This window comes from Globicephala melas, chromosome 10, assembly GCF_963455315.2.
Source record: "Globicephala melas chromosome 10, mGloMel1.2, whole genome shotgun sequence".
NCBI lineage: Eukaryota > Metazoa > Chordata > Mammalia > Artiodactyla > Delphinidae > Globicephala > Globicephala melas.
The window spans coordinates 96,464,528-96,490,570 of record NC_083323.1 but is presented as its reverse complement, the minus strand read 5'-3'; the positions used below and the strand labels follow the sequence as shown (position 1 = coordinate 96,490,570).

Here is a 26,043-nt window from a genome sequence, read left to right as displayed (position 1 = left end):
AACAAATAACTTTTCTGATCTCCCCCCAGCCAAAAAAGAACTAATTTTCCTATGCAATTATCATATCCAAATTTATATTGTTTACATATTGTATCTCTTAAGTAGACTGAAAGCTACTGAGAGTCAGGAACCAACCCTGACTTAGTGATTTATGTCCCTCCAAATAACACTGCACATAATGGTTCAGTGTTTATTGAATAAAAATATTACACACTGTTTCACACCAAAACCAAGATTGTTCTGTCCTTGAAAACATGATCTTATAAATCTTCACAGCAGGAAGATTCAATGCTCGTTGAATTAAATGATCATTTTCCTCTTTACCAAGAACCACACATCCTACTAAAACATGTAGTCGTATTCTTTGGGGCACCTTGTACTTAGCAGAATCTCAAATATTTGATTTTCTCTTCTCCAGTCCCACCAAATCATGTAAAGTATCCCAGAGCCACTCATACTTCACACCAACCTCTCCATTCTCATATCCAGCTCCTCTCCAGCCATCCCTTTAAAAATTCACTCCCTTTGAGTCCTGACACTCTCATATATACATTTACATGAGACCCAGGATCATAATGTATGGTCATGTATACCCATCAATCCACTTCTCCAAAATCTACTTTTCAGTTAATCTAACATGTACTTAATTAGCTTCACTTCTATTGAGCCTTCCAAAAGATAAAGTCCCAACAAAGACACAAAATGTTACTGAGGTAGATTGCCTGCAAATATGTCTGTGGACACTTCCTCACATCCCTGTAATTGCATGCACATTCTCTGATCCAAAAATGGAGTGCATTTCCACATAGCCTTGAATCTGCACTGGCCTGTGACTTACTTTGACTGGTAGAATGCAGCACAAGTGACAACATGTCACTCCTTGGCCTGTGTCTATCAAACCTTGCAACTTCCATTTTTGCCCTCTGGAGTCAAGCCTCCATGTAAAGAAGTTTAGGTTAGCTAGACTACTGAATAATGAAATCACGTGGAAAAAAATCTCTGCCACTCCAACTGAGGCACCAGACGTGTGAGTGAAGACATCTTGTACATTCTTGCTTCAACCAAGCTCCCAGCTGAATGCAACCACATGGTTGACCCTCGCCAACACCAAATGGAGCATAACCACCCTGCTGAGCCCAGATAACCCAGAGAATATGAGTTCATAATTTGTTGTTTTCAGTCACTAAGTTTGGGGATGGAGTATTATGTAACAATAGATAATCGAAACTGATACTTTTAAAGGATTTGGATCAAATAAGAGACCTAATCACCCTAATTCGTTTACCTTCAAATCTCAGTTTATATCTATAACTAATTCACTTTCTTTAGTTTGCAATACTTTTATTGAAAAGTTAATTTAAAAAACCTATTTCCATTCATTTCTTCAGGTTTTTCTAATTCTTGGCAACTACACACACTCCAGAAGAGTGTCATTAGCATTTACATTGCCAAACTTTGTACTGTTTTACATGCATAATTTCATTTATTCTTCACATAACCCTATGAGGAAAGTATTGTATTGTTCTTAATTGACAGGCTAAAAAAAACTAAGGCTCAGAAATTACCTACTTTGCCTAGGGTCAAATAGAGTGGTATAGCTTGAGTTTAAACCCAGACCTGTCTGACTCCAAAGGACATGTTTTTAATCGACAGTCTACACTATACTAGAGACTCATAATCAACCTAAAAAACCCTCCCAAGAAACACAAATAGCAATTTTAACCCACATAAAAGATTTCTTTAAAAGTAATATGTCAAATACTTTCCTTTTGCCCATTTCTTTTTTTTTTTTTTTTTTTGCCATGCCTTGTGGCATGCGGGATCTCAGTTCCCCTACCAGGGATCGAATCTGTGCCCCTTGCATTGGGACCACAGAGTCTTAACCACTAGACCACCAGGGAAGCCCCTCAAATACTTTCCCTACTTCACTCTGCAAATATTTATTGAGAGCCTTACATAGACTAGGCTCTGGAGACACTGAATTTAACTCTAATCAATACACAATTCTAAAATTGTAGCAACATTTTTCTCCTCTCAGTTGAGTAATGTCAAACTTATTTAACTTGATTTATGGCCAAGCAAATTATTAAAAGATGAAAAAGCAGACAGTGTCATTATAGCTAGACCTACCCAGCCATCTCCCAACACATTCTATATTCCCTCACCATGCACCACGGATCACTCTTCTCTTCCCCACTTGAAATGTTCTACTTCTTTCTCTGCTTACTGAAATCCAACCTCTTCTATGAAGCCTCTTCTGATTAGGCCAAACACATTCTCTTATCTAGGTTATTTATCACCCACATCAGTGGCTTCCAAACACAGCTAATTAAAATCACCTGGCTTTTAAAATTAGAGGAGTCATACTTTGAAAAAGCAAAAGCAAAAGCCTGGAAACAATCTAAATGTCTATCAAAATGGAACTGGTTAAATCATTATGGTATATAACGTGAGGATATAAAACCATACCTAAGTTACATTAAGTGAAAATGTAACTTAGTGTGCATGGAATCCTACTTTTTTTTATAAAGAAGACAGATAGATAATATAAGCTTGTACATGCACAGTATATATCCAGAAAGATTAAAAAGAATCTCATAAGAGTGGTTGCCTCAAGGAGCACAAAAAGCAAGCTGTGAGAAAACTTTTCCTCTCATTACTCTTTTTTTTTTGGCTGCGTTCAGTCTTTGTTGCCGCGCAGGCTTTCTCTAGTTATGGCAAGTGGGGGCTACTCTTTGTTGCAGCGTGCAGGCTTCCCGTTGTGGTGGCTTCTCTTGTTGCGGAGCAGGGGCTCTAGGCACGCGGGCTTCAGTAGTTGTGGTCCGCGGGCTCTAAAGCGCAGGCTCAGTAGTTGTGGTGCACAGGCTTAGCTGCTCCACAGCATGTGGGATCCTCCCAGACCAGGACTCGAACCTGTGTCCCCTGTATTGGCAGGTGGATTCTTAACCACTGTGCCACCAGGGAAGTCCCTGATTACTCTTAATTTGAAATGTCTATATATCCTATATGGATGTCCATATGTCCTATATGGATGGATACATTTTTTAAAAATTATTAAAAAAAAAAAAAACCCACCCACATAGACCCACAAGACTCAGCTCAGCTCTACAGATCACAAATCTTTGGGGGCAGGGACTAGACTTTCGAAATTATTAAACTACCCAGAGATTCTGATGATCAATCAGGCTTAGGAACCACTCAAGCAAACCACTCATATGGTGCTTAATGCCTCATATTAAAGTGTACATGTGAGACTATAACTTTATACACATAACTAGAAAAGCATGGGGGGAGGATATATTACATTTTGGCTTTTCTACAGTTCTCAGCTCAGAAAAGGTACTCAATAAATATTTTTTGACAAGATTAGTGCAGAAGTATAATTTCATTTTTCTATTATACTTCATTTCAGTGCGGAAGGGTTTTAAAAAATACATTTAACGTGATGGCACTGTGGGGCAGTTTAAAATTACCACTTTCAATACATGAAGGGCCAAACATCAACAGATGCCAACAATAATTTTTTAGTTTTTAAACACCATAGGTATGGCTAGACTGCAAAGGGCAAGTGGTGAAGTCCAAACCTAAGACTGTAAGACTTAGGGATGAGTTCCACTTCCTAGTCACATGAATGAGTAAAAGTAGCATCTAGAGGAAAATAAAGATGTGGATAACAGATTTCAAAGAAGTCCCATTTTATTCCTGAGAGCATACAAATCCCTTTCCTCATAAGGAAAAGTACTTTCCCTTTCTCTTGGGTGATAGATACACCTCTTCCACAGTTCCAAGCATTCTCTTCTACCGGTACTTTCCACGTCGGTTAAAGCATTTGTAGAGATAGCTGATGCGTTTGTTCAGGTTGTGCAGGTCATCAATGAACATCCGATTTCCAACCATTCTCTTCTTTCGGATACAACGCTGCAATTCATTCCCCTTCCAGCCTCGAAGCCATATGGGGCCCTTGATCAGTTCTTTGGGGTGCTTTTCAAAGTTTCCTGTGTAATGTGAAAGAAGGTATTAGTTCCAAGAGGAGAGAACCCAGCCTCCACCAGCTAAGCCTTCAACACGGTTGCATCTCCCTAGCAGCACCTAGAGACAAAACACATTACGCTAGGGTAACAAGAGCACAGGCTCTGGAGCAAGACTGCTTGGGGTTCAAATTCTGGACCTGCCATTTACTAGCTTTGGAAAAAACTACTTAACCTCCCTGTGCCTCAGATTCCTCACCTGCAAAGTGAAAAGGTTATGAGAATTAAATGTGTTAATGCATGCGGGGCACACAGAACAGTGCCGAACACAACGTAAATAGCCACGTGTTTGTTCTTACTATTGAAGAAGGTACCATTTCTACACAGGTGAAAAAAGATAATCATTACGGCATCACTGCCGCTCTGAAATTCTGCACTACCGAGTCGAGTCTTACCCAGGATCCCGATGTTGTCATATACCCCGAACATGGCCCTCTTCTCGTTCCAACGATCAACCACTTTGCGGGGCGGGAGGGTGACCCTCACATGGAACAATCTGGGAACACCTAGGGATGGGGAAGAAAAGGAATGAATCTGAGCCGCTTACTTTGAAGTAGTTCTCGGGGCGTCCTTCTGCATCAGCCACTTACCCAGAGAGAAGCTTCTGCAGGCCAGCGGCACCTGGCCCCATAGGCTCCTGCCTGCCACCCAAGAGAGGCTGCCTGCCACCCAAGAGAGGCTCCCTGCCATTGCTCTCATCTCTCCCCTACAACAGCCCACCTCACAAGCACAGGCGGGAGGGCCAGACGTGGCCTTCAACGAGAGAACAAGAACCGTCCCCGCCTGGCTCACAAGGATACTACGTGCACGCAGCCATCTTGGGCTTTACGCAGGCAGCTCCGGGTGAGACCCAGCCTGGCCCCGCCTTCCCCAGCCACGAGCCCCGCCCCCCAGGTTCCGTTGCAGAAGGTCTTCGACGCTCCGCCCAGCCGAGGCGCTTCCGGTCTGCCCGCCGGAAGGTTTGGAGCTCCGGAAGAGCTGAGGGACTCGTCTCGTTGCCTAGGGCCCCTCAAAGCTGAAGGTCAAACAAATTCACCCTTTCCTGTTTCCGTGGGCGTCCCTCAACTGAGGGAGAGGAAGGTCCAGAACCTGGAACCCAGAGCTTCCTTTCTCTGTGCCCCACAGCAGTTTTGCGCTGTAGCTGTTTTTATTTCCCCTATTCGACAGGGGAGGAAATCTGAGGCTGAGGGAGTGAAGTGACCTGCTGGACGTCATAAGGCAGAGGACATGGCGGAACCTGGACTAGAGCCTAAGCCTTCTAACTGCCGGCCTGAACTTGCCTCCTGTCTTGTCTTGGGGGTGACGGAGTGGGTCACGGTCCCAGGGGCACGGCCACTGCCCAGCTACAAACGCGGCATCTCCGGCAGGCACCGCCAGAGCCTCCTCTCCACCGACCGCGAAAAAAGAGGACCCTGTGGGGAACTAGGCGGCCGCGAGACTACGGCGTGGGAGGGGGGGGTGGGGAGGGAGCCGGAATCTAGGCCCCGCCCTCCTCGGGCCTTCCGGCTCCTGCGCTCTGATTGGCCGGTGTCTGCAGCGAGCGTCGCGATTGGCTCCCTTGCGGCCGTTGAGATTTGAACTGCACTTTTGTGGCTTTGCCCGCGCGGCGCCCGGCTCGGAGGCGGGGTTTTGCCTCCGCCTGGCGGGTATTGGTCGGTCTCTCTACCCACGGGGGTGCCGCGTCGCAGATTGGTGCGTCTTGTGCCCTCCTTGGTTTTTCCTTCGTTTCAGACCTACATCCCGAGTTGGAGGAACGGCTGGCGAAGTGCTCTTGTAAGGTGCGGTGTTGAGGGGGAGCGGGGAAGGAGAGGCCGGGAAAATCGGCCACCGGGCTGTAGGACGCGGTATTGGGCTGGGAGGTCTAGTGGGTGTGTCCTTGTGGTACGACGTGGTAGAAACAGTAAGTCTCACAGATCCGCAGTGGAATTTGGGCAAATCGCTTAACCTTTCTTAGTCTCAGTTTCCTCATCTGTAAATTGAGCTATATTACTATGCACTTCATGAGATTGGCATTTGGAGGCTTAGATCAGATAGGACGTTCAAATAGCCGAATAGAACCTGGCACAGAGTAAACAAATAGTAAATATTCACGTTCTCTCATTCTGGAGACAGGAAGCCCATTAGCCCATACTGGATCACCGTTCTGACCTCAGATGAGACAGTGTCTATATACTTAAGAAGTTTTGCCTATAAAAACAGAAATAACAATGCTAACTTAACGCATCGATATGCCACTTTACAGTTCTTTAAATACTTTAATACCCCTTGACTCATTTGATCCTGAGAAATTTTGTAAAGTAATCAGAGATCAGTAATCCTGCTTGACAGATGGGGCCCAGGGGGTTAAGTGACATGGCCAAGTGTCAGAGTCACAACTAGAATTAGATTGTAGTCCAGGCTTAATCTCACACGCTCTAAGATAATGTTATTAGCTTGATGTAACACTAAAAAGTGTTATGTATTGGAGGAGGGGAATAATAGAACCAGATTAAAAAGACGACCCTTAGATATAGACCCTGATTTGTTTGCTGTTTGGCTTCTAGCCCTGTGAGCCACTGGGGGAAAGATGTCTCCCCAACTGTATGAGTTCCATCTGCCCTTATCCCCAGAGGAGTTGTTGAAAAGTGGAGGGGTGAATCAGTATGTCGTGCAAGAGGTACTGTCCATCAGACATCTTCCATCGCACCTTAAAGGTAAGACTCCGTAGCTGCCACTGTGCCTAGCACTTCAGAACAACCACCCACATGTGATTATATTGTGTCTGTCTGTTCCACTACACCACTAAGCTCCATGGGGGCACGGAACATGTCTTTCCTATTCCTTACTGTTTTCTCCCTAGCGTTGCATTACACGAAGAGTATGTTCATTGACCACCTTCTCTAGGTTATTCAATAAACAGTCTTGGTGTGTATGATTAGTCTTTGGGGAGAATTTTATTTTAGATCCTGACTTCTTACCATATGCCAAAATAAAGTACTGGTGGTTTTAAGAGTTGTAGGAGAAGATAGCTCCTAGAATGTCTGGGACTTGACCTGACCTGTTTCAGGTAATACTTTTTTAGAGTCTAGATCACATTTCCAAGAGTGCAATAATGGAAAAAAGCATATGTGCACAGTTGCAACACTGTACAATATATGTACAGTGCAGTTGCCCATTGAAACCTAGAGATGACCGAGAACAATTCATGCATTATCAACAAGACCCCATCCATAATGTCACTGTACTTCTTGGAAGGGTCTTGTGTCAGTTAGATTGCTTTGGAGAGTTATAGAGAGTAGAGATTAAGGCTGTGGAGCCAGGCTGCCCGGATTTGAATCCTGCCTCCACTACTCTGACCTTGGACAGTTACTGATTCTCTCTGTGCCTTGGTTTCCTCATCTGGATAGTAACCTGCTTTGTTTGTTATCTCCTACAACAAGTAAGGTTCATTAATTATCAGGCACTTTGATAATATAATTTCAGCTTGTTTCTTCTTGGCCTTCCCATCATTGTTGCCAGATGACAGCTCCTTGCTCTGATGTGCAGAAGTAGAAGAAGGGATTTTTCTATCTTGTGCTTTTTCTTCTTTCTTGTTTTAAAACTACCAGAAGTCTTATAACAGACTTAGCCAGAATTGGATCAGGTGCCTATTTCCCTAACTACTGGTAGGGGAGATGGAATTATCCAGATTGGCTAAATTGATCAAGATCATTACCTAGGCTTCCCTAAACCCGAACATATCACCATTTGGTAAGCAAGGAAGAGAACAGAGTGTGGAGTTGACTGATGGGTGTCCACAGAGAGACCATTCTCTCCATATTGTGTGAATCTGTGCATCGCCAATGGCACAAGCTGCACACTCTAGCAAACTGTTCTTCAGCTGTTATTATGCATCGCTTTGTTACATGAGTGCTCGTTCCTTTTAAGAGTCCTTTTTAGGGCTTCCCTGGTGGCGCAGTGGTTGGGAGTCCGCCTGCTGATGCAGGGGACACGGGTTCGTGCCCCAATCTGGGAGGATCCCATGTGCCACGGAGTGGCTGGGCCCGTGAGCCGTGGCCACTGGGCCTGTGCGTCCGGAGCCTGTGCTCCGCGACGGGAGAGGCCACAGCAGTGAGAGGCCCGCATACCGCAAAAAAAAAAGAGTCCTTTTTATAACAATTGCATTGCTTTTGGTATTTAGAACCCTAAATACAAGTTCTACTATAAATACACAAGATCAGGTCATTTACTTTGTTCAAGTATTTACTGGTGTTATGCTATGTGCCAGGCAGTGTTCTAGGCACTGGGGATACAACAGTAAATAAAGCAGCCAAGGTGACAAAGTTCTTTCTCTCAAGGCTTTCAACAAGTAATAAATAAATATGGAGTATGTCAGATGGTTGTAAATGCCAAGGAGAAAAATAAAGCAAGATAAAAAAGATTACGGTGAGCCAGGTTATGGACTAGCATTTTATGTTGGATGATCAGAGAAGGCTTGCTGATAGATGACATATGAGCAGAGACCATACAAGTGAGGAAGTTACCTATGCAGATTCTCAAGGAAGGGCATTGTAAGCAGACAGGAAAGCCAGTGCTGAGGCCCTGAGGTGGGGAAGTGTCAATGTGGTTGGAGGGGAGAACTCTAGGAAAAGAGAGGTCAGGTGGGAAGTGGTACAGATTATTCTAGAGTCTTGCTCTTCAGAGTGGTCTTCAGACCAGGAGCGTTAATTAGTATCATGATTTAGGAGCTTATTAGAAATGCAGGAGGAAGACCTATCCTCAAACTACTGAATCAGAAATCCATTTCTTAAGAAGATCCCCAGGTAATTCGTATGTACATTTCAGTTGGAGAAGCACTGATCTAGGGTGTTGTGGGTCATGGTAAAGACTTTAGCTTCAGAGAGAGTGAGCTTGAAAGCCATTGTGTTTTGAGCACAGGAGTGACATGGTCTGACATTTAAAAAGTATATCTGCTGTGTTGAGCAGGGACTGTAAGGGGGAAGGGAAGAAGCAGGGGACTAATTAAGAGGCTAATGTAATAATACCAGGCAGCTTACCTGGGGTGATAGCGGTGGAGGTGATCATAAAAGGTTAGATCCTGAGTGAATTTTGAAAGTAGAGCCAACAGGATTGTTGATGGACTGGATTGGACTTACAGGGTTCGAGAAAGAAGAATTGAGGATGATTATAAATAAGGCTTTTTGACTTGAGCAACTAGAAGAATGGAGTTGTCATTTACTGAGATGGGTAGAGTATGAGAGGAGCACGTTTAGACTGTTGGTTATATGATTGTGGAGTTCAGGGGAGAGGTTCCAGCTAACGATACACATTTGGGATTTAATATTCAGCATGTAGAGAGTGTTTAAAGCTGTGAGATTGGAGTAAGTATTGATGGAGAAGAAAAGCAGTTTCAAGACATAAGACCTGAGACAGTCCAACATTTAGAGGCTGGGAAAATGAGAGAGAACCAGTAGAAGAAACTAAGGACTAGTTGTTGAGGCAGAAAGTGAGCAAAGACACTAAATTAAGAGAAGTTTCAAAAGGGAAAGGAGAGATCAGCTACACATTTAATTGCTGGACTTAGCAATGTGGCTGGTAACCTTGAACACTATTTCAGAGCCGTGGGAATGAAGCCTGATTGGAATAGTTTATGAGAAAATGGGAAGAGAGAGGTTAGAGATGATGAGTTTAGATAACCCTTTCTTGTTTTGCTTTAAGGAGTAGCAGAGAAATAGGGCGTAGCTGGAGGGGGAGGCAGAGTCAAGGGAGGACTTTTTTTCTTTTTAAGATGGGCAACATCACATGTGTATGTGCTGAATGGGAATAATCAGAGAGGGGGAAAGCTGACGCTCCAGAGGGAGAGTGAATGAGTGTTGGGAGCAGTATCCTTTAAGGAGTCAGAGTAAGCGATCTGGTGCTGGGGGAGGAGGTGGGTTATTAGAGCATGGACACTTTATCCACAGCAGCAAAAAAAAAGGCAGAGCTTAGGGCACAGGTGCAGGTCGTGCTGATAAATACAGACCTTGGCGCAGTTGGAGTTTCTCTTCTGTCTGATTCAGTTTTCTCAGTGAGATAGGAAGTGACGCCTTTAACTGAAGGGGAGTTGGGGGAAAATGATCTTGATGTTATGAACAGAGGAAAGGTGTGAAATAATTGCCTAGAAGAAAGCAAATAGGCCTGGGAACTTGTTATAGGCTTACTAAGAAATACTAAGGGCCTACTTGAGGTCATAAAGTGAGAATAGTTGGTATGGTTTTATGTTTTTTCGAGCCACTTTTATTTGTGTAGTTACATGAATGGAGTAATCAGTCAGTGGGATATAATCCAGATTTACAAGGGGAGTAAATGTGTTAATAATTAGTGGAAAAAATTAGAAATATCATAATGTCTAATGATAGAGGAACAGTAAGTTAATTGAGGTACATTCAGTGGAATGTTATGCAGTCATTAAAGACAAAGGTTTTTTTAATATCCTTATTGTAATATTAAGTTTTAAAAAACGGAACAGAGAGTTGAATATGTGACATGACCTCAACAATAGAAATAGTATGCATAGAAAATAAACTGAAAAAAATTAGCCAGATGTTAACAGTGTTTATTTCTTTCTCATTTTCATTTTACCGTATTTTCCAAATTACAGAAGGAGGTTTGTAAGAGTGGGAGATAGCTTTCAAGTACTGAGTTACATTATGTGCTAAGTATTGTCCTGACTGTTTCATGTGGATTATCTCACTTAATCTTTACCAAAAAGTTCTGAAAAGCCCTATGAGGTATGATCTGTTATTATTCCCAGTTTACAAAAGAGGAAACTGAGACTTGGTAAGCTAAGTAGCTTAGCCTAGTAAATGTTCAAGCCACATGTAAACCTAAGCAGGGTGACTAGACTAGATCAGCAGGTGATGCTTCGGAGAAGTAAAGAGGGATGTGAATGGAGAGAATCATTGGATGTAATAAAAAATAGGTAATGGGTAATCTTTGAGAGAATAGCTGTTAGATTGGTAAATCTCAGAAACTAGGTTTCAGGGAATTGAGAAAGATTACACAAAATTTTAAAGGGATATGAGAGCAAAGTCATAAATGAAAGGCACTGATCGTTTTTGGTTTGTTTGTTTTAAAGAAGTAGGGGCCTAAGCACATTGTCAGGAAAAGAGCATTCCCTAGAGAGGATGAAGCCAGAGGTGAAAGAAGGGAGACAAGTCTTTGGGGCAGTGAGACAGCTTAGCTTCAGAACAGAAAATCTTTTCACTTGAGACTGAAGCAAAGAATGGGAAGGTGTTGGCAGAATGACTTGTTGACAGAGAGGCAGGATTACATGAGGGAGCTTTGGGTCTCATTCTTTTTGGTAAAGTACAAAGCAGTCATCTGCTAAAAGAAGAGAGGCAAAGCATAAGAAGAGGTATAAAGAAAGGGGGAAACATGCTATGGGTATAGCGCTAGGGAGTCAGTAGGAATTGGAGAAATAAAATAGTTTGTTAAGCATCGCAGAGGACCAGGTTGTAGTTGGACAGCATAACACTGCAATATGATGAATCAGGTCAGTGAGCCAGCAGTGATAATGTAGTACAAGGTTCAAGCTTTGCTTTCTAGGCAAACCCACTTCTTACTGCAGAAAAGAAGAATTTGGTGGAATTCTTTCCCTCCACATCCACAGAAAGAACTAGATATACACCTTGGTTCAAAAGTTAACTCCCGGGATTTCCCTGGTGGCGCAGTGGTTAAGAATCCACCTGACAATGCAGGCGACACAGGTTCGAGCCCTGGTCCGGGAAGATCCCACATGCCGCGGAGCAACTAAGCCTGTGCGTCACAACTACTGAGCCTGTGCTCTAGAGGCCACACATCACAACTACTGAAGCCCCCCTGCCCTAGAGCTCACGCACCGCAACTACTGAGCCCATGCACCACAACTACTGAAGCCCACGCACTCTAGGACCCACGTACCACAACTACTGAGCCTGCATGCTGCAGTTACTGAGCCCACGTGCTACAGCTACTGAGCCCATGCTCCTAGAGCCTCTGCTCCACAACAAGAGAAGCCAACAATGAGGAGCCCGCATACCACAATGAAGAGTGGCCCCCACTCACTGCAGTTAGAAAAAGCCCGCACGCAGCAACAAAGACCCAACGCAGCCAGGAAAAAAAAAAATTAACTCCCATACTGCCTTGCTACTCTTGCATGTTGTAAGTCATAATTAGGTGCTACTCCCTTTTTTTTTTTTTTTTTTTTTTCCTTTTTGCGGTACACGGGCCTCTCACTGCTCTGGCCTCTCCTGTTGCAGAGCACAGGCTCCGGACGTGCAGGCTGAGTGGCCATGGCTCACGGGCCCAGCCGCTCCGCGGCATGTGGGATCTTCCCGGACCGGGGCACGAACCCGTTTCCCCTGTATCAGCAGGCGGATTCTCAACCACTGCGCCACCAGGGAAGCTCTGCTACTCCCTTTTATACTGAAGTTTTTATATAGAAGCAGTACAGTGAAGATGAAAAGAGCACTGAGTTTGAGAGTCAAAAGATGCTGGGTTTTCAGGGAGTTCCCTGGTGGCCTAGTGGTTAGGATTTCAGGCTTTCACTGCTGTGGCCCAGGTTCAGTCCCTGGTTGGGGAACTGCAGCCCCCCAAAAAAAAAAACAAATGCTGGATTTTTTAAATGTAATAGAAATACAGATGTCCCCCAGCTTACGATGGTTCAACTTATGATTTTTCAGCTTTATGATGGTGCAAAAGCAATATGTATTCAGTAGAAACCATGTTTCGAATGTTGAATTTTTATCTCTTCCTGGATTAGCAGCATGTAGTTAGGATACTCTTCTCATGAAGCAGCAAGCACAGCTCCCAACCCACACACTTAGAGCCATCCTGTACCCAGACAGCCATTCTGCTTTTCACTTTCAGTACAGTGTTCAATAAATTACGAGAAATATTCAACACTTTATTATAAAATAGGCTTTGTAGTAGATGATTTTGCCCAACTGTAGGCTAATGTATGCTTAAGGTAGGCTAGGCTAAGCTATGATATTCAGTGGGTTAGGTGTATTAAATTTTTGAGTTACAGTGTTTTCAACTTACAGGGGATTTTTCAAGATGTAACCCCATCATAAATCAAGGAAAATCTGTGGTAACATGAACCTAAGTGTGTTACAGATGTTTGACCTAATCGCACTAAAGGATTGCAGGAGAACATAACTAACAAGCAACCAGGAGACCCAGTATTTTGGGTCTTTTGTTTGGCTGCGCTGTGTGGCATGCGGCGTCTTGCCCGACCAGGGATCGAACCCGCGCACCCTGCGGCGGAAGTTTGGAGTCTTCACCACTGGACTGCCAGGGAAGTCCAGCATTTTGACTGTAAACTCTATATGAAAGAACTTTACACGATTAGCGTAAGGTAGTTAGTAAATTTATTTTTTAAAGGGGTGTGGGTTAGCAATTCTGAAACTGTATTATGTGTATACTAGGATCAAGCAAATATATAAGTGAATTTATGTTTTTAATATATACACAGATAAAAATATAGGGGTGTGTGCATTTATACCTACATATATGTATATCCTGCTTTTCTCTACTGACAGGGCCTAAAAGCTCCAACAGCAGTGATTTTAACTAGGGCCTAGAACTTGGTTTCTACATACCATTCTCTCATAAAAGAAACCAGGACTCCAGTGAGAATGGTTGATTCCAGGACTGAGCCAAGGAAGGTACAAGACGAGCCTGGAACATCTTGTGGTACAAGAAAGTAAGAGAACAAGAGTGAAGGGAGCATGTCAGAGACACAGGCCAAGTTGAAGGAGCTCCCAGTGGTCAAGTATGGGACAGTCTGAGCAACAAAATTAATAATAAGAAGAATGATTAAAACACAGAATAAAAGAAACGTTCATGAGCCCATTCTGTTATAAACAAATAATTGGATACATAAATGAAGGGAAAGTAACAGCTCATCTTAGCCTGGCATTCCCATTAAGTAAGCATAAAAGGAATGATAGAAACAGACAAATCACCATTTAGTAAAAGTAATAATTGTGGCAGGCAAGAATCATCCATAGATGCTTAAATAAGTGGGCAGAATGTGGTGAGAAACAGGATTTTCAAAGTATCTCCCCACAAGATACTTACTGGTTGCAAAGGGGAAAATAGTAACTTTGTAGTGGAGACACCCAGGCAAACACTACCAACTGATCAAAGTTAATATCGCTATAGTAATAAGACATTGACATCACCTCCTTCTGGGTTTGATGCATCTGGAAGGACCCATCCTCCCTTTCTCAGTGATCTAGCCAAAAGTGCATGACCTCAATCTAATCATGAGAAAATAGCAGACAAACCCAAAGTGAGGAACATTCTACAGAATAACTGGCAAATACACTTCAAGTGTCAGGATCATGAAAGACAAAGATTGGAGGAGACTAAGGAGGTATGACAAATCAATGCATTGCGGTATCCTAGGTTGGCTCCTGGTCTGGGAAAAGGACAAAAATAGAACAGCTGGCAAAATTCAAGTAAGATCTGTAGATTAGTTAATAACATTGAATTAATGTTCATTTCTTGGTTTAGAATAGATCCTTGTACTATGGTTATATAAGATGTTACCATTATCTGGGTGAAAAATACAAGAACTCTGTACTGTTTTTGCTACTTTTGTAATTTCAAAATTGGAAAAAAAAAGATCCTGAGTTTATGTTCATTAATCAGTTGGACAAGTCACATAATTTATTTTCCCATAAAATAGGCACCGTACTGTTTGCTTCATCTAGTTCAGAGATGTGGTAATAAAACTCAAGTAAGGCTTTAATTGTAAAACAGGACAAAGTGTCAGATGTTATAATACTAGATTACATTGAAATGAAGTGTCTACTTTTGTGATTCTACCAAGAAAAGCAATTAACTCCATTTTCTGCCATGAGTAGAACTTACCAAAAAGGCCTGTCCCTGGGCTTCCCTGGTGGCGCAGTGGTTGAGAGTCTGCCTGCCGATGCAGGGGACATGGGTTCGTGCCCCGGTCCGGGAGGATCCCACATGCCGTGGAGCGGCTGGGCCCGTGAGCCATGGCCGCTGGGCCTGCGCGTCCGGAGCCTGTGCTCCGCAACGGGAGAGGCCACAGCAGTGAGAGGCCCGCGTACAGCAAAAAAAAAAAAAAAAAAAAAAAAGGCCTATCCCTCTGTATTGATCAGTTTCTTTCATCTTTATAGCATTTCAGGCTGCCTTTCGAGCTCAGGGGCCCCTGGCTATGCTGGAGCATTTTGATACCATCTACAGCATTCTGCAGTAAGTACCCTCTGATACTTTAAAAAGAACTGGTGGCTCTTTGCCCTAACTTTGCATGTTAGTCCTGAAATTCCAATTTATAGTTCACTGATAAATGGTTCTGGGTGCTGACATTTCTACTCATGAGCATTTACCCCAGCTTGCCACCATATTTATTCAGTCGAGTAGTTCCACGTGTTTTTTTGTTTTAAGTATTAGATTCCTCAGGTTTGATCTGATCTATTAGAATGGGCTCTGCAGGTTCCTGTCTCACCCCCCGCACTTTCTTTCCCTCATAGTCACTTTCGAAGTATAGACCCTGGCCTCAAGGAAGATACTCTGGAATTCCTGATAAAAGGTGTTTATGGGATAAAAGGTGTTTATGGGTCGGGGGTGGGGGATGGAAGGTGTGTGTTGCTGTTTGTTTGTTTACTGTTTCCTGCCACATGATGATATCAAGGCTGTGGTGATTCAGTTGGTTTGGCTAAGCCCAGGGACCTCTGACCTATAGGTCTGTAATCTTGGTGGGCAATACAGAGTTATGTGTGTTCACTGTAAGGGCAGACCAACAATAAATTCTTCCCACTCTTGAACTGCCTCTCTTCAATAGAGGCAGTTCTTCCTGTTGCCAGAGAGAAATTGGGGTAACTGGAGTGAGAGAGTAGGGATAGGGCATGTTCAGGATATCAGGGTCAGGGGTCCCAGAGGACTTAGCTTGTGTTGTAGCCACTGAGAGATGAAACACAGATCTTTGGTAATCTGATGGCTGCAAGTGCTAGGGGTTTTGAAGTTGGGTTGTATGAGGAAAGTGAATGAAACTGACTCCAGATCCTGCCCCTCGCAGTGGTATCTCGCCACACCCAGGAACTTCCCGCCATCTTGGATGATGCAACTTTGAGTGGGTCCGATAGAAGCGCACACCTAAATGCCCTCAAGATGAACTGCTATGCTCTGATATGCCTCTTGGAATCCTTTGAGACCATGGCCAGCCAGAAAAGCCTCATGGACCTGGCCCTTGGTGGGAAGGTAATTTGTTGTTCCTGGCTCACTTAATATGGGATCTGGGGAGATACGGGAATTGGTGGGAAAGATGGAATTCAGTGATTCTGAGAATCTTTTCCTTTCTGCCCTTGACCCATGTTTAAGGTTTATGAGGAGGTACTCAAAAGTATCACAATGTATCTTTTGCTGACAAGCAGCTCTTTTATATTTTGGAACTTGTAATACTTCCGTCTTACCTTCTACCTTGTCTCAATACTGGATAGTTTGGGCACTCAGACTAGCAGATCATGATCCTTTCAGCTTCCTTATTTTTTCTTAAGTATATCCTTTTTTAGGGTAGGAAAGCCCGGGCCAAGGCAACCTATGGCTTTGACTGGGAAGAAGAGAGGCAACCGATTCTTCAGCTTTTAACACAGCTGCTCCAGTTGGACATCCGTCACCTGTGGAGTCACTCAGTAATCGAAGAGGAGTTTGTCAGGTGGGTAGTTGATTGCTATAGGTGATATTGGCTGTGAGGAATGAGGGCTCTGTTGCTAGATATGCTCTCTCTCTCTCTCTATATATATATATATATATTTATGTATGTATGTATGTATGAATGAACGACTGCGTTGGGTCTTTGTTGCTGTGCGCGGGCTTTCTTCAGTTGCGGCGAGCAGGGGCTACTCTTCGTTGCGGTGCATGGGCTTCTCATTGTGGTGGCTTCTCTTGCTGCGGAGCACGGGCTCTAGGCATATGGGCTTCAGTCGTTCTGGTGTGTGGGCTCTGTAGTTGTAGTGCGTGGGCTCTAGAGCGCAGGCTCAGTAGTTGTGGCGCACGGGCTTAGTTGCTCCGCAGCATGTGCGATCTTCCCGGACCAGGGATCAAACCCGTGTCCCCTTCATTGGCAGGTGGATTCTTAACCACTGCACCACTGGGGAAGCCCTAGATATGCTTTTTGTTTTGTTTTGTTGTTTTTCAATTTTTTAACTTTTTATTTTGAGATAATCTCAGATTTACAGAAAAGTTGCAAGAATAGTACAAAGAATCCTCTATACCCTTCAGACTCCTCAAATGTTAACATTTTACCACATTTGCTTTACTAGATATGCCTTTTAAATACTTCATTTCATCCCTCAGTTCTGTCTGTAATACACAGAAGTATTCCCATTACGTTGAATTGTTCAGAAGTAGATAATGAAGATTAGAAACTGCGTTGAATTTCTCATCTTTAATGCCATTTATTCATTCATGAAACAGTATTTACTGAGAATCTCCTAGGTGCATGGCTGGTGTCATTAAAGTCACTGAAAACCAGCGTTTCTGCCCTCTTAGAGTTTATATTTTAGATCAGAAGACAATTTTTTAAATAAGTAAAAATATATAGTACGTCTTATAGTTTATTACTGTGGAGAAAGATAGTGGAGGGAGTGGGAAGTTTGATGGGAAAGTGTTGTAATCTTTATCAGCTGTTCTAGCAAGACCTCTTTGAGATGGTGATATTTGAGCAAAGCCCTCGAGAAGGTAATAAGAGCCATGAGGATATTTGGAGGGAGAGCAAGGGCAAGGGCAGGAAACAGCAAGGACAAGGGAGGGAGTGTGTTGAGCACATATAAGTAATAGCGCTGAGGCCAGAGCTGGCAGCTGAGACAGGGTGAGGGGTAGGCTGTGAGGTCGGGGCAACAGGGAGCCAATTGCAGATCCTCATAGGCCGTCACGGTTTGGCATTTATCAGAGTGAGATGGGGCCCCTCGGGTTCCAAGCAGGGCAGTGAGGTGGTCTGGCTTGTCTTCAACAAGGTCATCCTGGCTGTTGTGTTGAAACAGACTCTGGAGGGAAAGGAGGAAAGCGGGAGACCAGTAAGGAGGCTGTGGCGGTCACTTGGGCAAGAGATGACAGTTGCTTAGGCCCGAGAGGGCGCTGGAGATGGGGAGAAGTGCATGCAGTCTGCACTTGTTCTTTTAAGGAGAGCCTACGGGGTGAGCTGACAGATGCGTGAGGTTTGAGGGAGGGTGTGGTCGAGGGTGACTCACCCAGGGTTTTCGCCTGAGCATTTGGAAGAATGTAGCTGCCAGTAACTGAAATAATGGGGAAGGCTGTGGGAGCGTGTTTGGGGGGACAGTAGAAGTTCTGCTTTGGACATAGAAAGCTGGAGGTGCCTATTAGACATCCAAATAGTGTCAGATTTGGTTGTGGAATGTACAAAGCTGGAGGAAGACAGGAGAGCGGTCTAAGCTAGAGCACACATTTGGGAATATAATGCATTTATATAAATGGTATTTGCAGCCATGCGGCTGAATGAGATCACTAAATCAGTAAGCACAGCTAGAAGAGGGCAGAAACCCAAGGACTGTGCCTTGGGGCCCTCCAGCATCAGGAGAGTGAGATGAGGAGAAAGAGCCAGCTGAAGAAACTGAGAAGGGAGGCTGGCCTCCTGGCACCAAATGAGGCATGTTTCAAGGAGAAAGAAGTGATCAGTTGTGTCAGATGCAGCTGAAAGGTCAACTAAGATGAGGACTGCGTTGGCCATTTAACAATGAGAAGTCAGTGGTGACTTTGTCCTGTCTTTTATCATATATTCAGCTTCTGTAGACATTATAACTGGTTGAAAGTTGGTAATCCAGAAGGAGGAAGTACCTATCTTCCTCCTTTGGGGGTCAGCAAAGCAAAGCAACTTGGTGTGGAAGGCGATAGAATAAAGAAAACTAGAAAACCCTGACTGGGGCAGCAGAGATGGAATGAATGAGGCAAGACCAATGTAGTTGAGTCCAGACCGCTGATGTCACCATCTCAACTCTTCCTTTCTCAGTTTGGTTACTGGCTGCTGCTACCGCCTCCTGGAGAACCCCACCATTAGTCACCAGAAGAACCGCTCCACCCGGGAAGCCATAACACACCTGCTTGGTGTCGCCTTGACACGTTATAACCATATGCTGAGTAAGTTAGCCCTCCGCTTTGCCCCACCCTTTTCATCTTGCCCATGGTTTCTCACGTGTAGCACTTCCACAGGTGCCACTGTGAAGATCATCCAGATGCTGCAGCACTTTGAACACCTGGCATCTGTACTGGTGGCGGCTGTGAGTCTGTGGGCAACTGATTATGGGATGAAGAGCATAGTAGGAGAGATTGTAAGGTGACCCTTCCTTCTCTAATTTCTAATTCTCATTTCCCTCAGGGAGAGTATAAAGATTGGAAATTGCTTCTCTGTGTAACATTAGATTCCTTCAGATATTAGATGCCAACTTTACCTTCCCTTAGTAATTAAGTTATGCTGCTATGGCTGTGTTTATTCCCCTGTGTAGAGAGATTGGACAGAAGTGTCCCCAGGAGTTGAGTCGGGACCCTTCAGGGGCCAAGGGCTTTGCCGCCTTCCTGACAGAACTAGCGGAGCGTGTCCCGGCCACCCTGATGTCCAGTGTGTGCATTCTACTAGATCATCTGGATGGAGAGGTAGGCGGTCCCCTGGGGATCTCAGGGTTTTCTAGGGGTTTTAAGTGCATTGTTGAAAGGCTGTTTCTTAACAAGAAGGAAGCTTTCACTGAAGTCAAGTTGTCTAGGCTAATCACTGTGGCAGTTCCTTCCTATAGAGAAGCAGATGAAGTTTATTGAATTAAATAAAGAGCCACTTATTAATCCTATTTCAGTATCACACTGGTTTCACCCAGGTCTGGAAGGGGAGAGTCTAGTGAGAGTGACTCAGCTGTGATTCTGGTTCCCACCCATTCCTCAGGATGAAGCCCCTTCCTGCCCACCTGGTTCTCAGATCCACCCACATCATCTGTCTTATCCCTCAGTGTTAGCCTGACTGCTTCCCAAGCTGATGCTGGCACTCCTCGGTGAATGTCAGGAACAAAGGCAGTCTGCTTGTTCATCTAATGTACTATAACCTTTTATGCAAGATCCCATTCTCAGGCTCTTGGCCTGGCAAAAACCCCAAACACTGTTCCCCATGATTCTGTAACGGACATGGTTGGCACCAGGGCTGATTTCTGCTTCCCTGTAAGTAAGATGTGGGAAGGGAAGTGTGAGAGAAAGGCGGTGTTTATTAGTAAGGATCAAAGGCTTTGAGGCCTCAGATGAAAGGTAGTAATTAATGCTTTTCAAACATGTGTTGGTGGATGGATGTGATTTCATATTCAGCTGCCACCATGGTTACCTGGGTGAGCCTTGTGGGGAAAAACTGCTCTGGGCTCTTGTTTATTTTGTCCCTACATTCTCCTGACCAGACAAGGCCCTTCTGGGATTCAGCTTTTTCTAGTGACCTCAGGAGTCAATGAATACCTGCTGGGCAGTTGACCAGAGAAAGTCAGAGCTAAGAAAAGCAAGCTTAACCTTGCCTAAAGGCCTTACCCCTTCTTTATGCCTGGATGAGCACAAGAGTTTAGGAAAACGACAGTCAGTATGGGGGTGCAGAGGCTCATACCAGCCTCATATCCCTCTCAGAATTACATGATGCGCAATGCCGTGCTGGCGGCCATGGCGGAGATGGTGCTGCAGGTTCTGAATGGAGATCAGCTGGAGGCGGCAGCCCGAGACACCCGAGACCAGTTCTTGGACACCTTGCAGGCCCACGGCCACGACGTCAGCTCCTTTGTGCGGAGCCGTGTTTTGCAACTCTTTACCCGAATCGTCCAGCAGAAGGTGAGTGTCCTTTGACGTGATAAAGATACACGGTACCCCTCTATGTACAGGCCGAAGAAAAGGAATCCAGGGTCAAAAGAAGAGTAGCTATGTCAAAGAAGAGTCTAGAATTCAGGATTCTACTACCAGTAATAAAGGTCTTCCTCTATCAAGGACAAGGATTCTGGGCTCCATTTAAGGACTACAGTATGTCTTAACCACTACAGACAGTCCTCTTGAGCTATTCACATCCCGTAGAAAAGTTTCCTTAGAATGAGTGGTTGGTCATGTAGAGTGTACTTCACGATCATCTTGAGCAGAATGGAAGGTGTGGGGCGGGATCTGATCCTGTCTTTCTGTTCCACGTAGGCTCTGCCCCTGACACGTTTCCAGGCAGTGGTGGCCTTAGCAGTGGGGCGTCTGGCAGACAAGTCGGTGCTGGTTTGTAAAAATGCCATCCAGCTCCTTGCCAGTTTTCTCGCCAATAATCCCTTTTCCTGCAAGGTAAGTAGTCTGGGCCCACCCAAAAGAGAAGGAATTAAATGGAAATAGCAGTGAAATTCCATGACTCAGTGACCCTGATGTTCATTTTTACCTTGGTAGCTTAGTGATACTGACCTTGCTGGACCGCTGCAGAAGGAAACCCAGAAATTACAAGAGATGAGGGCCCAGAGGCGAGCTGCAGCTGCTTGTGAGTAGTTGCTGCGGGGGAGTTCTCACCCCAGACATCCTTCTCCTTGCAGCTGGAAACTCGGTGCAAGAGTCTAAGTGAGACTTTCTCATTCAGCCGCAGTGCTGGACCCAGGGGAGGAGTGGGAAGCCATGCTGCCAGAGTTGAAGGCTACCCTGCAGCAGCTGCTGAAGCTTCCCCAGGAAGGAGAGGGGATGCCCGAGGAGGTTGCCGAAACAGAGACAGCGGAAGAGGTGGAAGGACGCATCCGTCGATTGCTAGCCAAAGCTAGTTACAAGTATGTGAAAGAATGGGATATTCTCTCATGACCTGTCAGGTTTAGAGTTAACTTTTAAGACACAATATTTTTTTTTAATTGAAGTATAGTTGATTTACAGTGTTGTGCTAATTTCTGCTTTACAGCAAAGTGACTGTTAATACACATACGTACATTCTTTAACAATGTTTTTTTTAAATGAACTGCACTTAGGGTATGCTGCCATCAGATGGTGGTAGGTGTTTTCATTGCAGTAATAGTCTGAACACCAGATATATGCCAAAGGCAAAGTCTACAATTAAGCATGCTTTTCTGCTTTTACAAATGTTTAAAAAAACTACTAAAACAACTAGACATAAATCGTGTTATAATTAAATATGACCAAAGTCCTGCTTCATTTGAAGAAGACGACCTATAAGTATAATCCTATTTCTATAAAGTAAGTTACTTAAACTTTCTGGGTCTCAGTTTCATTATTTATTTAAAAATAGTTGATTAGGTCATAAGATCTCTAGTGGCTTTTTAATTCCAAAATGTGTGAGCTGATAAATAATAACAAACGTGCTCAATCGTACCTTAATTTTTAAATCAACCTGGTATGAATCCTGATCTTAGAGGAAAGATTTTTGTGACTAGAACTTGAGAGCACCTTGGCAACAAAAGCGTTAGAGCTGTCCACAGGTATTCTTAAACCTCAGCCACAAGTCATTAGTTTACTTCCTACCTAACTAGGCTGCTCAGAAAGGCTGAAGAGAGGGTGGCTAGTTGGCTAATTCCCTACGTCTCTCTGGTGTCTCTCTTTGCTGAAGCGTAAAAGGCAGCCTGCTCTGCCTCCAAGCGTGCTAGTGATGAGTTAGGAAAAGGCTCCTTCTCATGTTAAAGATGCCCCTCCTCCCTCAGCAGTCCTCTCGGCCAGTGCTGGGCGGAGTTCTTAACAGCGGAGGTTCTGGCTGCCAGTTACAAATTTAAACGTGTTAGAACGTAACTTTTTAACAGTTTAATAGCAGAGTTTGGGGGGATTTTTTTGGGTTTTTTTTAAGCAGGAAGCTACTTTTTCGTAATTAGACAATATATTCACATCATACAGTATTTAAAATTTGAACAAGGACGTGCCATGAAAAATCCCTTCCAAACCTGCTCTCCAGCCAGTTAGTTCCCTTCCCGTAGCGAGCCTCCTTCTAGAGATAATATGTAGTCACACAGTCAGACATATCTACATTTTTTCCCCCTTTTTATACAAGTGACAGAGTTCTCTACCAGTAGGTCTAGGTTCTTGATGGAATCATGACACAGGCTCCCTGACACAAGGCTGCAGTGACACTCTTATGGGTGCCTGATTGGTGACAGGTGATGTTCTGTCAGGCAGGCCATCATTCTCACTCAAGAAGCCATAGGCCACTTCCAGGAATCTGAACCCTTCTGTCATATGGACCCAGAGGAGTCAGAGAAGACTGCGTTCTTGAATCTCTTAGGAACTATCTTCAAAGGTAAATTCCTTTTCCTTCTTCAGTCAGCAAACAAGACACTTCAACTGTATTTATAGACCATTTACTTTCTGTCAGACACTGGCCTGGCTGGCAGCCTGGTGCTGAAAGAGGCCAGAGGGGAGTTAGTGGTGCTTCTGCTCTGGAATGGAAGCAGCCTACGGGCCTAAGATTTAGTCACGGGGTATAAAAGGTTATTTCCAAACTGTGGAGGACTTGAGGAATCTTTTTTGAGAAATGAACCAACATATTTTAGAATAAATTCTAAATTTATACTTTCCTAGTGGGAATTCCCCGGTGGTCCAGTGGTTAGGACTCTGCATTTCCATTGCAGGGGTCACAGGTTCGATCCTTGGTCAGGGAACTAAGATCCCGCAAGTAGCGCAGCACGGCAAAAAAAAAAAAAAAAAAAGCTTTCCTATTGTAGAAACAAATATTCAGCGATGTTTAGAACTGTTGGGTTTCCCCGTATACCCTTGAACGAAAACCATCCTGTAATTCTTTAACTCTAGGCCCAGCAGCTCCCACACAGGAGAAGAATCCCCAGGGGGCTGCGGGGAACTTGGGCCCAGGAGAGACTGGCTGCAAAGACAAGCCCAGTGTGTCAGAGCCTGAGAAATGCAGGGAAAACGATGAGGTGGTGAAGCAGGAGATGCTGGTGCAGTATCTGCAGGATGCCTACAGCTTCTCTCTGAAGATCACAGAGGCCATTGGCATCATAAGCAAGATGATGTATGAACACACAACTACAGGTACGCCGGCATCCCCTCTGCAAGGACTGGGTCTTGGAGTTGGAAGAACCAGTCTTGTCCGTACTTTATTGATGTCTGTCCGCTCTTTGAAAGGCCCGGATTCTTTCTTCAATTTGCTTTGTGTAGCCCTGCGGAGTGTGCATATAGTATTTCACAGGGCATTTAGGGGAGTTGGCATCCTCAGGGAAAAAGGAGGAAGGCCTCCGCTCGCATGTTGCTACATTAAGAAAGGTTCCGCCTTTAAGTATTGGGGGAGTTTTGCCAAGCAGATAGGTGACATTTGTGTCTGTCCTCTCAGTGGTACAGGAGGTGATTGAATTCTTTGTGATGGTATTCCAATTTGGGGTACCCCAGGCCCTGTTCGGGGTGCGCCGCATGCTGCCTCTCATCTGGTCGAAGGAGCCTGGTGTCCGGGAAGCTGTGCTGAACGCCTACCGCCAACTTTACCTCAAACCTAAGGGGGACTCTGCCAGGTAGATGGGCTGTGTTTCGCCTCCTGAAGGAGTTGGGGGGAGTGGGCACCCTTCTTCTAGAGGCGTTCTAGCTCCAGAGGCACTAGGTCTGTAATGGGCTCGGGGTGGGCCTGAACTTACAGTGAAACCCATCCTAAGCAGTTATTTGGTTTGTTTTTCTTTTTATTGAAGTATAGTTGATGTGTACAATATTAAACGTTAGAAGTGTGCAATATAGTAATTCACTATTTTTAAAGGTTATACTCCATTTATAGTTATAAAATATTGCCCATGTACAGTATATCCTTGTAGCTTACTTTATACATAATAGTTTGTACCTCTTAATCTCCTGCCCCTGTATTGTCCCTCCCCCTTCCCTCTCCCCGCTAGTTTGTTCTCTATATCTGTGAGTCTAAAGCAGTTATTTATTATTTGACACTGTGGTGGGATTGCCTAATAACCTGTTTGCCAGGTTCAGCTTCTTGGTCTTTTAATGACTCCTGATCTCTGCTGTTCCCGCAGAGCCAAGGCCCAGACTTTGATTCACAATCTCTCTTTGCTGCTAGTGGATGCCTCAGTTGGGACCATTCAGTGTCTTGAGGAAATTGTAAGTCTCCTCACTTTGACTTACTCATTCAGCAAGTATTAGTGAGTGATTACTATGTGTTCAGCAACTTACTCAGCCCTGCAAAGAAGTATAAGATTATTCGCTTTCAAGTCTAGTTGGCAACCCAAAACACAACACATTTCTAGAGCAATGCAGCAGATTGCTAAGTGGCCCAGGCAATGATTATAGTAGCGATAGTAATATAATAATAGTAACACATTATGCCAGGTACTGTATTTAGCACTTTGCTCATATTAATTTGCTAATCCTCACAACAGCCCTAGGAGGTTATGCTATTATCAGCATTTTACAATGAGAAATCTGAGGCACAGAGATCTTAAAGAAGTTGGCTAATTTCAGCTACTTAGGAGCAAAGGTTGAGATTCAAACTCGGGCATAAGAGTTCCAGAAAACATACTCTTACCTGGTATATTATATTGACGAGTAGAGTGGGAAAGGGAGCAGTGTGAGGTGGAATACTCGAGGGAAAAGCTTCCTGAAGGTGGCAGGACTTAATTTGGGCCTTGATGAGTAGGATTTAGAGAATTAAAGAAAGGAAGGAGTTAAAGAGAAATGAAAAAGAAATGAAAACATTTCAGACAGAAAGCCACGAAAGAGCACTGCCTATGTTGTAGAATGAAGACGATTGTGTTCTGGCTCAAAACTGTCATCTGGAAAAGATAGGAAGCTGGAAATGTGGGTTGGAACTAAATCGGGAAGATCCCGGGATGCCTTTCAAGAGTCTAGGACCTGAACCTTGTCAGCCAGGGACTCCAGCATTTTAGTGAGGCAGAGCTGCTTTGAAGGGTTTGGATTATGGGACAGAAGGCAGAGGTGGTGCTGCGTGCCAGCGTCCACTGGGAGGAGCGTCACCGCGGGAAAGAAGAGCCTGCTGGTGGCACTTGGCCCGAGATCTTGTAGAGTGGCTGCTGGCCAGGAGCCCATGCAGCGGGCAAAGGAGAGCTATCTCTGCATGGTGAGC

General features: G+C 44.3%; 2 protein-coding genes and 1 non-coding gene across 5 annotated transcripts in view; 2 read left to right on the top strand and 1 right to left on the bottom strand.

Moving 5' to 3' along the window:
• Positions 1 to 176: 176 nt before the first annotated feature.
• MRPL51 (mitochondrial ribosomal protein L51) lies at positions 177 to 4,896 on the bottom strand. Its single transcript, XM_030834645.2, has 3 exons — positions 4,619 to 4,896; positions 4,424 to 4,534; positions 177 to 3,995 (listed from the first exon to the last, which is right to left on the bottom strand). Exons 1-3 carry the CDS (start codon positions 4,725 to 4,727, stop codon positions 3,799 to 3,801), a joined length of 417 nt encoding a protein of 138 aa, XP_030690505.2. The 5' UTR covers positions 4,728 to 4,896; the 3' UTR covers positions 177 to 3,798.
• A 608-nt stretch (positions 4,897 to 5,504) lies between these two features.
• The window catches only part of NCAPD2 (non-SMC condensin I complex subunit D2), a 28,075-nt gene continuing 7,536 nt past the window's right edge, over positions 5,505 to 26,043 (top strand). For 2 of the 3 annotated variants that reach the window (XM_030834626.2, XM_060306345.1), the window contains exons 1-17: positions 5,505 to 5,806; positions 6,572 to 6,721; positions 15,164 to 15,239; positions 15,518 to 15,576; positions 16,063 to 16,244; positions 16,556 to 16,698; positions 19,009 to 19,136; positions 19,209 to 19,332; positions 19,502 to 19,649; positions 20,643 to 20,840; positions 21,189 to 21,323; positions 21,423 to 21,510; positions 21,607 to 21,787; positions 23,129 to 23,253; positions 23,763 to 24,002; positions 24,301 to 24,475; positions 24,977 to 25,061. In XM_030834626.2, the coding sequence (XP_030690486.2) occupies positions 6,595 to 6,721; positions 15,164 to 15,239; positions 15,518 to 15,576; positions 16,063 to 16,244; positions 16,556 to 16,698; positions 19,009 to 19,136; positions 19,209 to 19,332; positions 19,502 to 19,649; positions 20,643 to 20,840; positions 21,189 to 21,323; positions 21,423 to 21,510; positions 21,607 to 21,787; positions 23,129 to 23,253; positions 23,763 to 24,002; positions 24,301 to 24,475; positions 24,977 to 25,061 (2,214 nt within the window). In that variant the 5' untranslated portion in view covers positions 5,505 to 5,806; positions 6,572 to 6,594. The remainder of the gene's footprint in view (positions 5,807 to 6,571; positions 6,722 to 15,163; positions 15,240 to 15,517; positions 15,577 to 16,062; positions 16,245 to 16,555; positions 16,699 to 19,008; positions 19,137 to 19,208; positions 19,333 to 19,501; positions 19,650 to 20,642; positions 20,841 to 21,188; positions 21,324 to 21,422; positions 21,511 to 21,606; positions 21,788 to 23,128; positions 23,254 to 23,762; positions 24,003 to 24,300; positions 24,476 to 24,976; positions 25,062 to 26,043) is intronic. The other variant, XM_060306346.1, reaches the window with a different exon arrangement.
• On the top strand, positions 15,660 to 15,986 carry LOC115841137 (small nucleolar RNA U85). The gene has a single exon (XR_004034709.1). It is a non-coding gene; the product is annotated as a small nucleolar RNA U85 (small nucleolar RNA).

Bases quoted from the DNA above. Each gene is read 5' to 3' on its own strand.
- MRPL51 (XM_030834645.2), bottom strand. From the start codon at position 4,727: ATGAGAGCAATGGCAGGGAGCCTCTCTTGGGTGGCAGGCAGCCTCTCT. The intron at 4,535-4,618 runs GTAAGTGGCTGA...CCCCATCCCTAG, and splicing joins CTGCAGAAGCTTCTCTCTGG to GTGTTCCCAGATTGTTCCAT. The intron at 3,996-4,423 runs GTAAGACTCGAC...CACATTACACAG, and splicing joins TGACAACATCGGGATCCTGG to GAAACTTTGAAAAGCACCCC.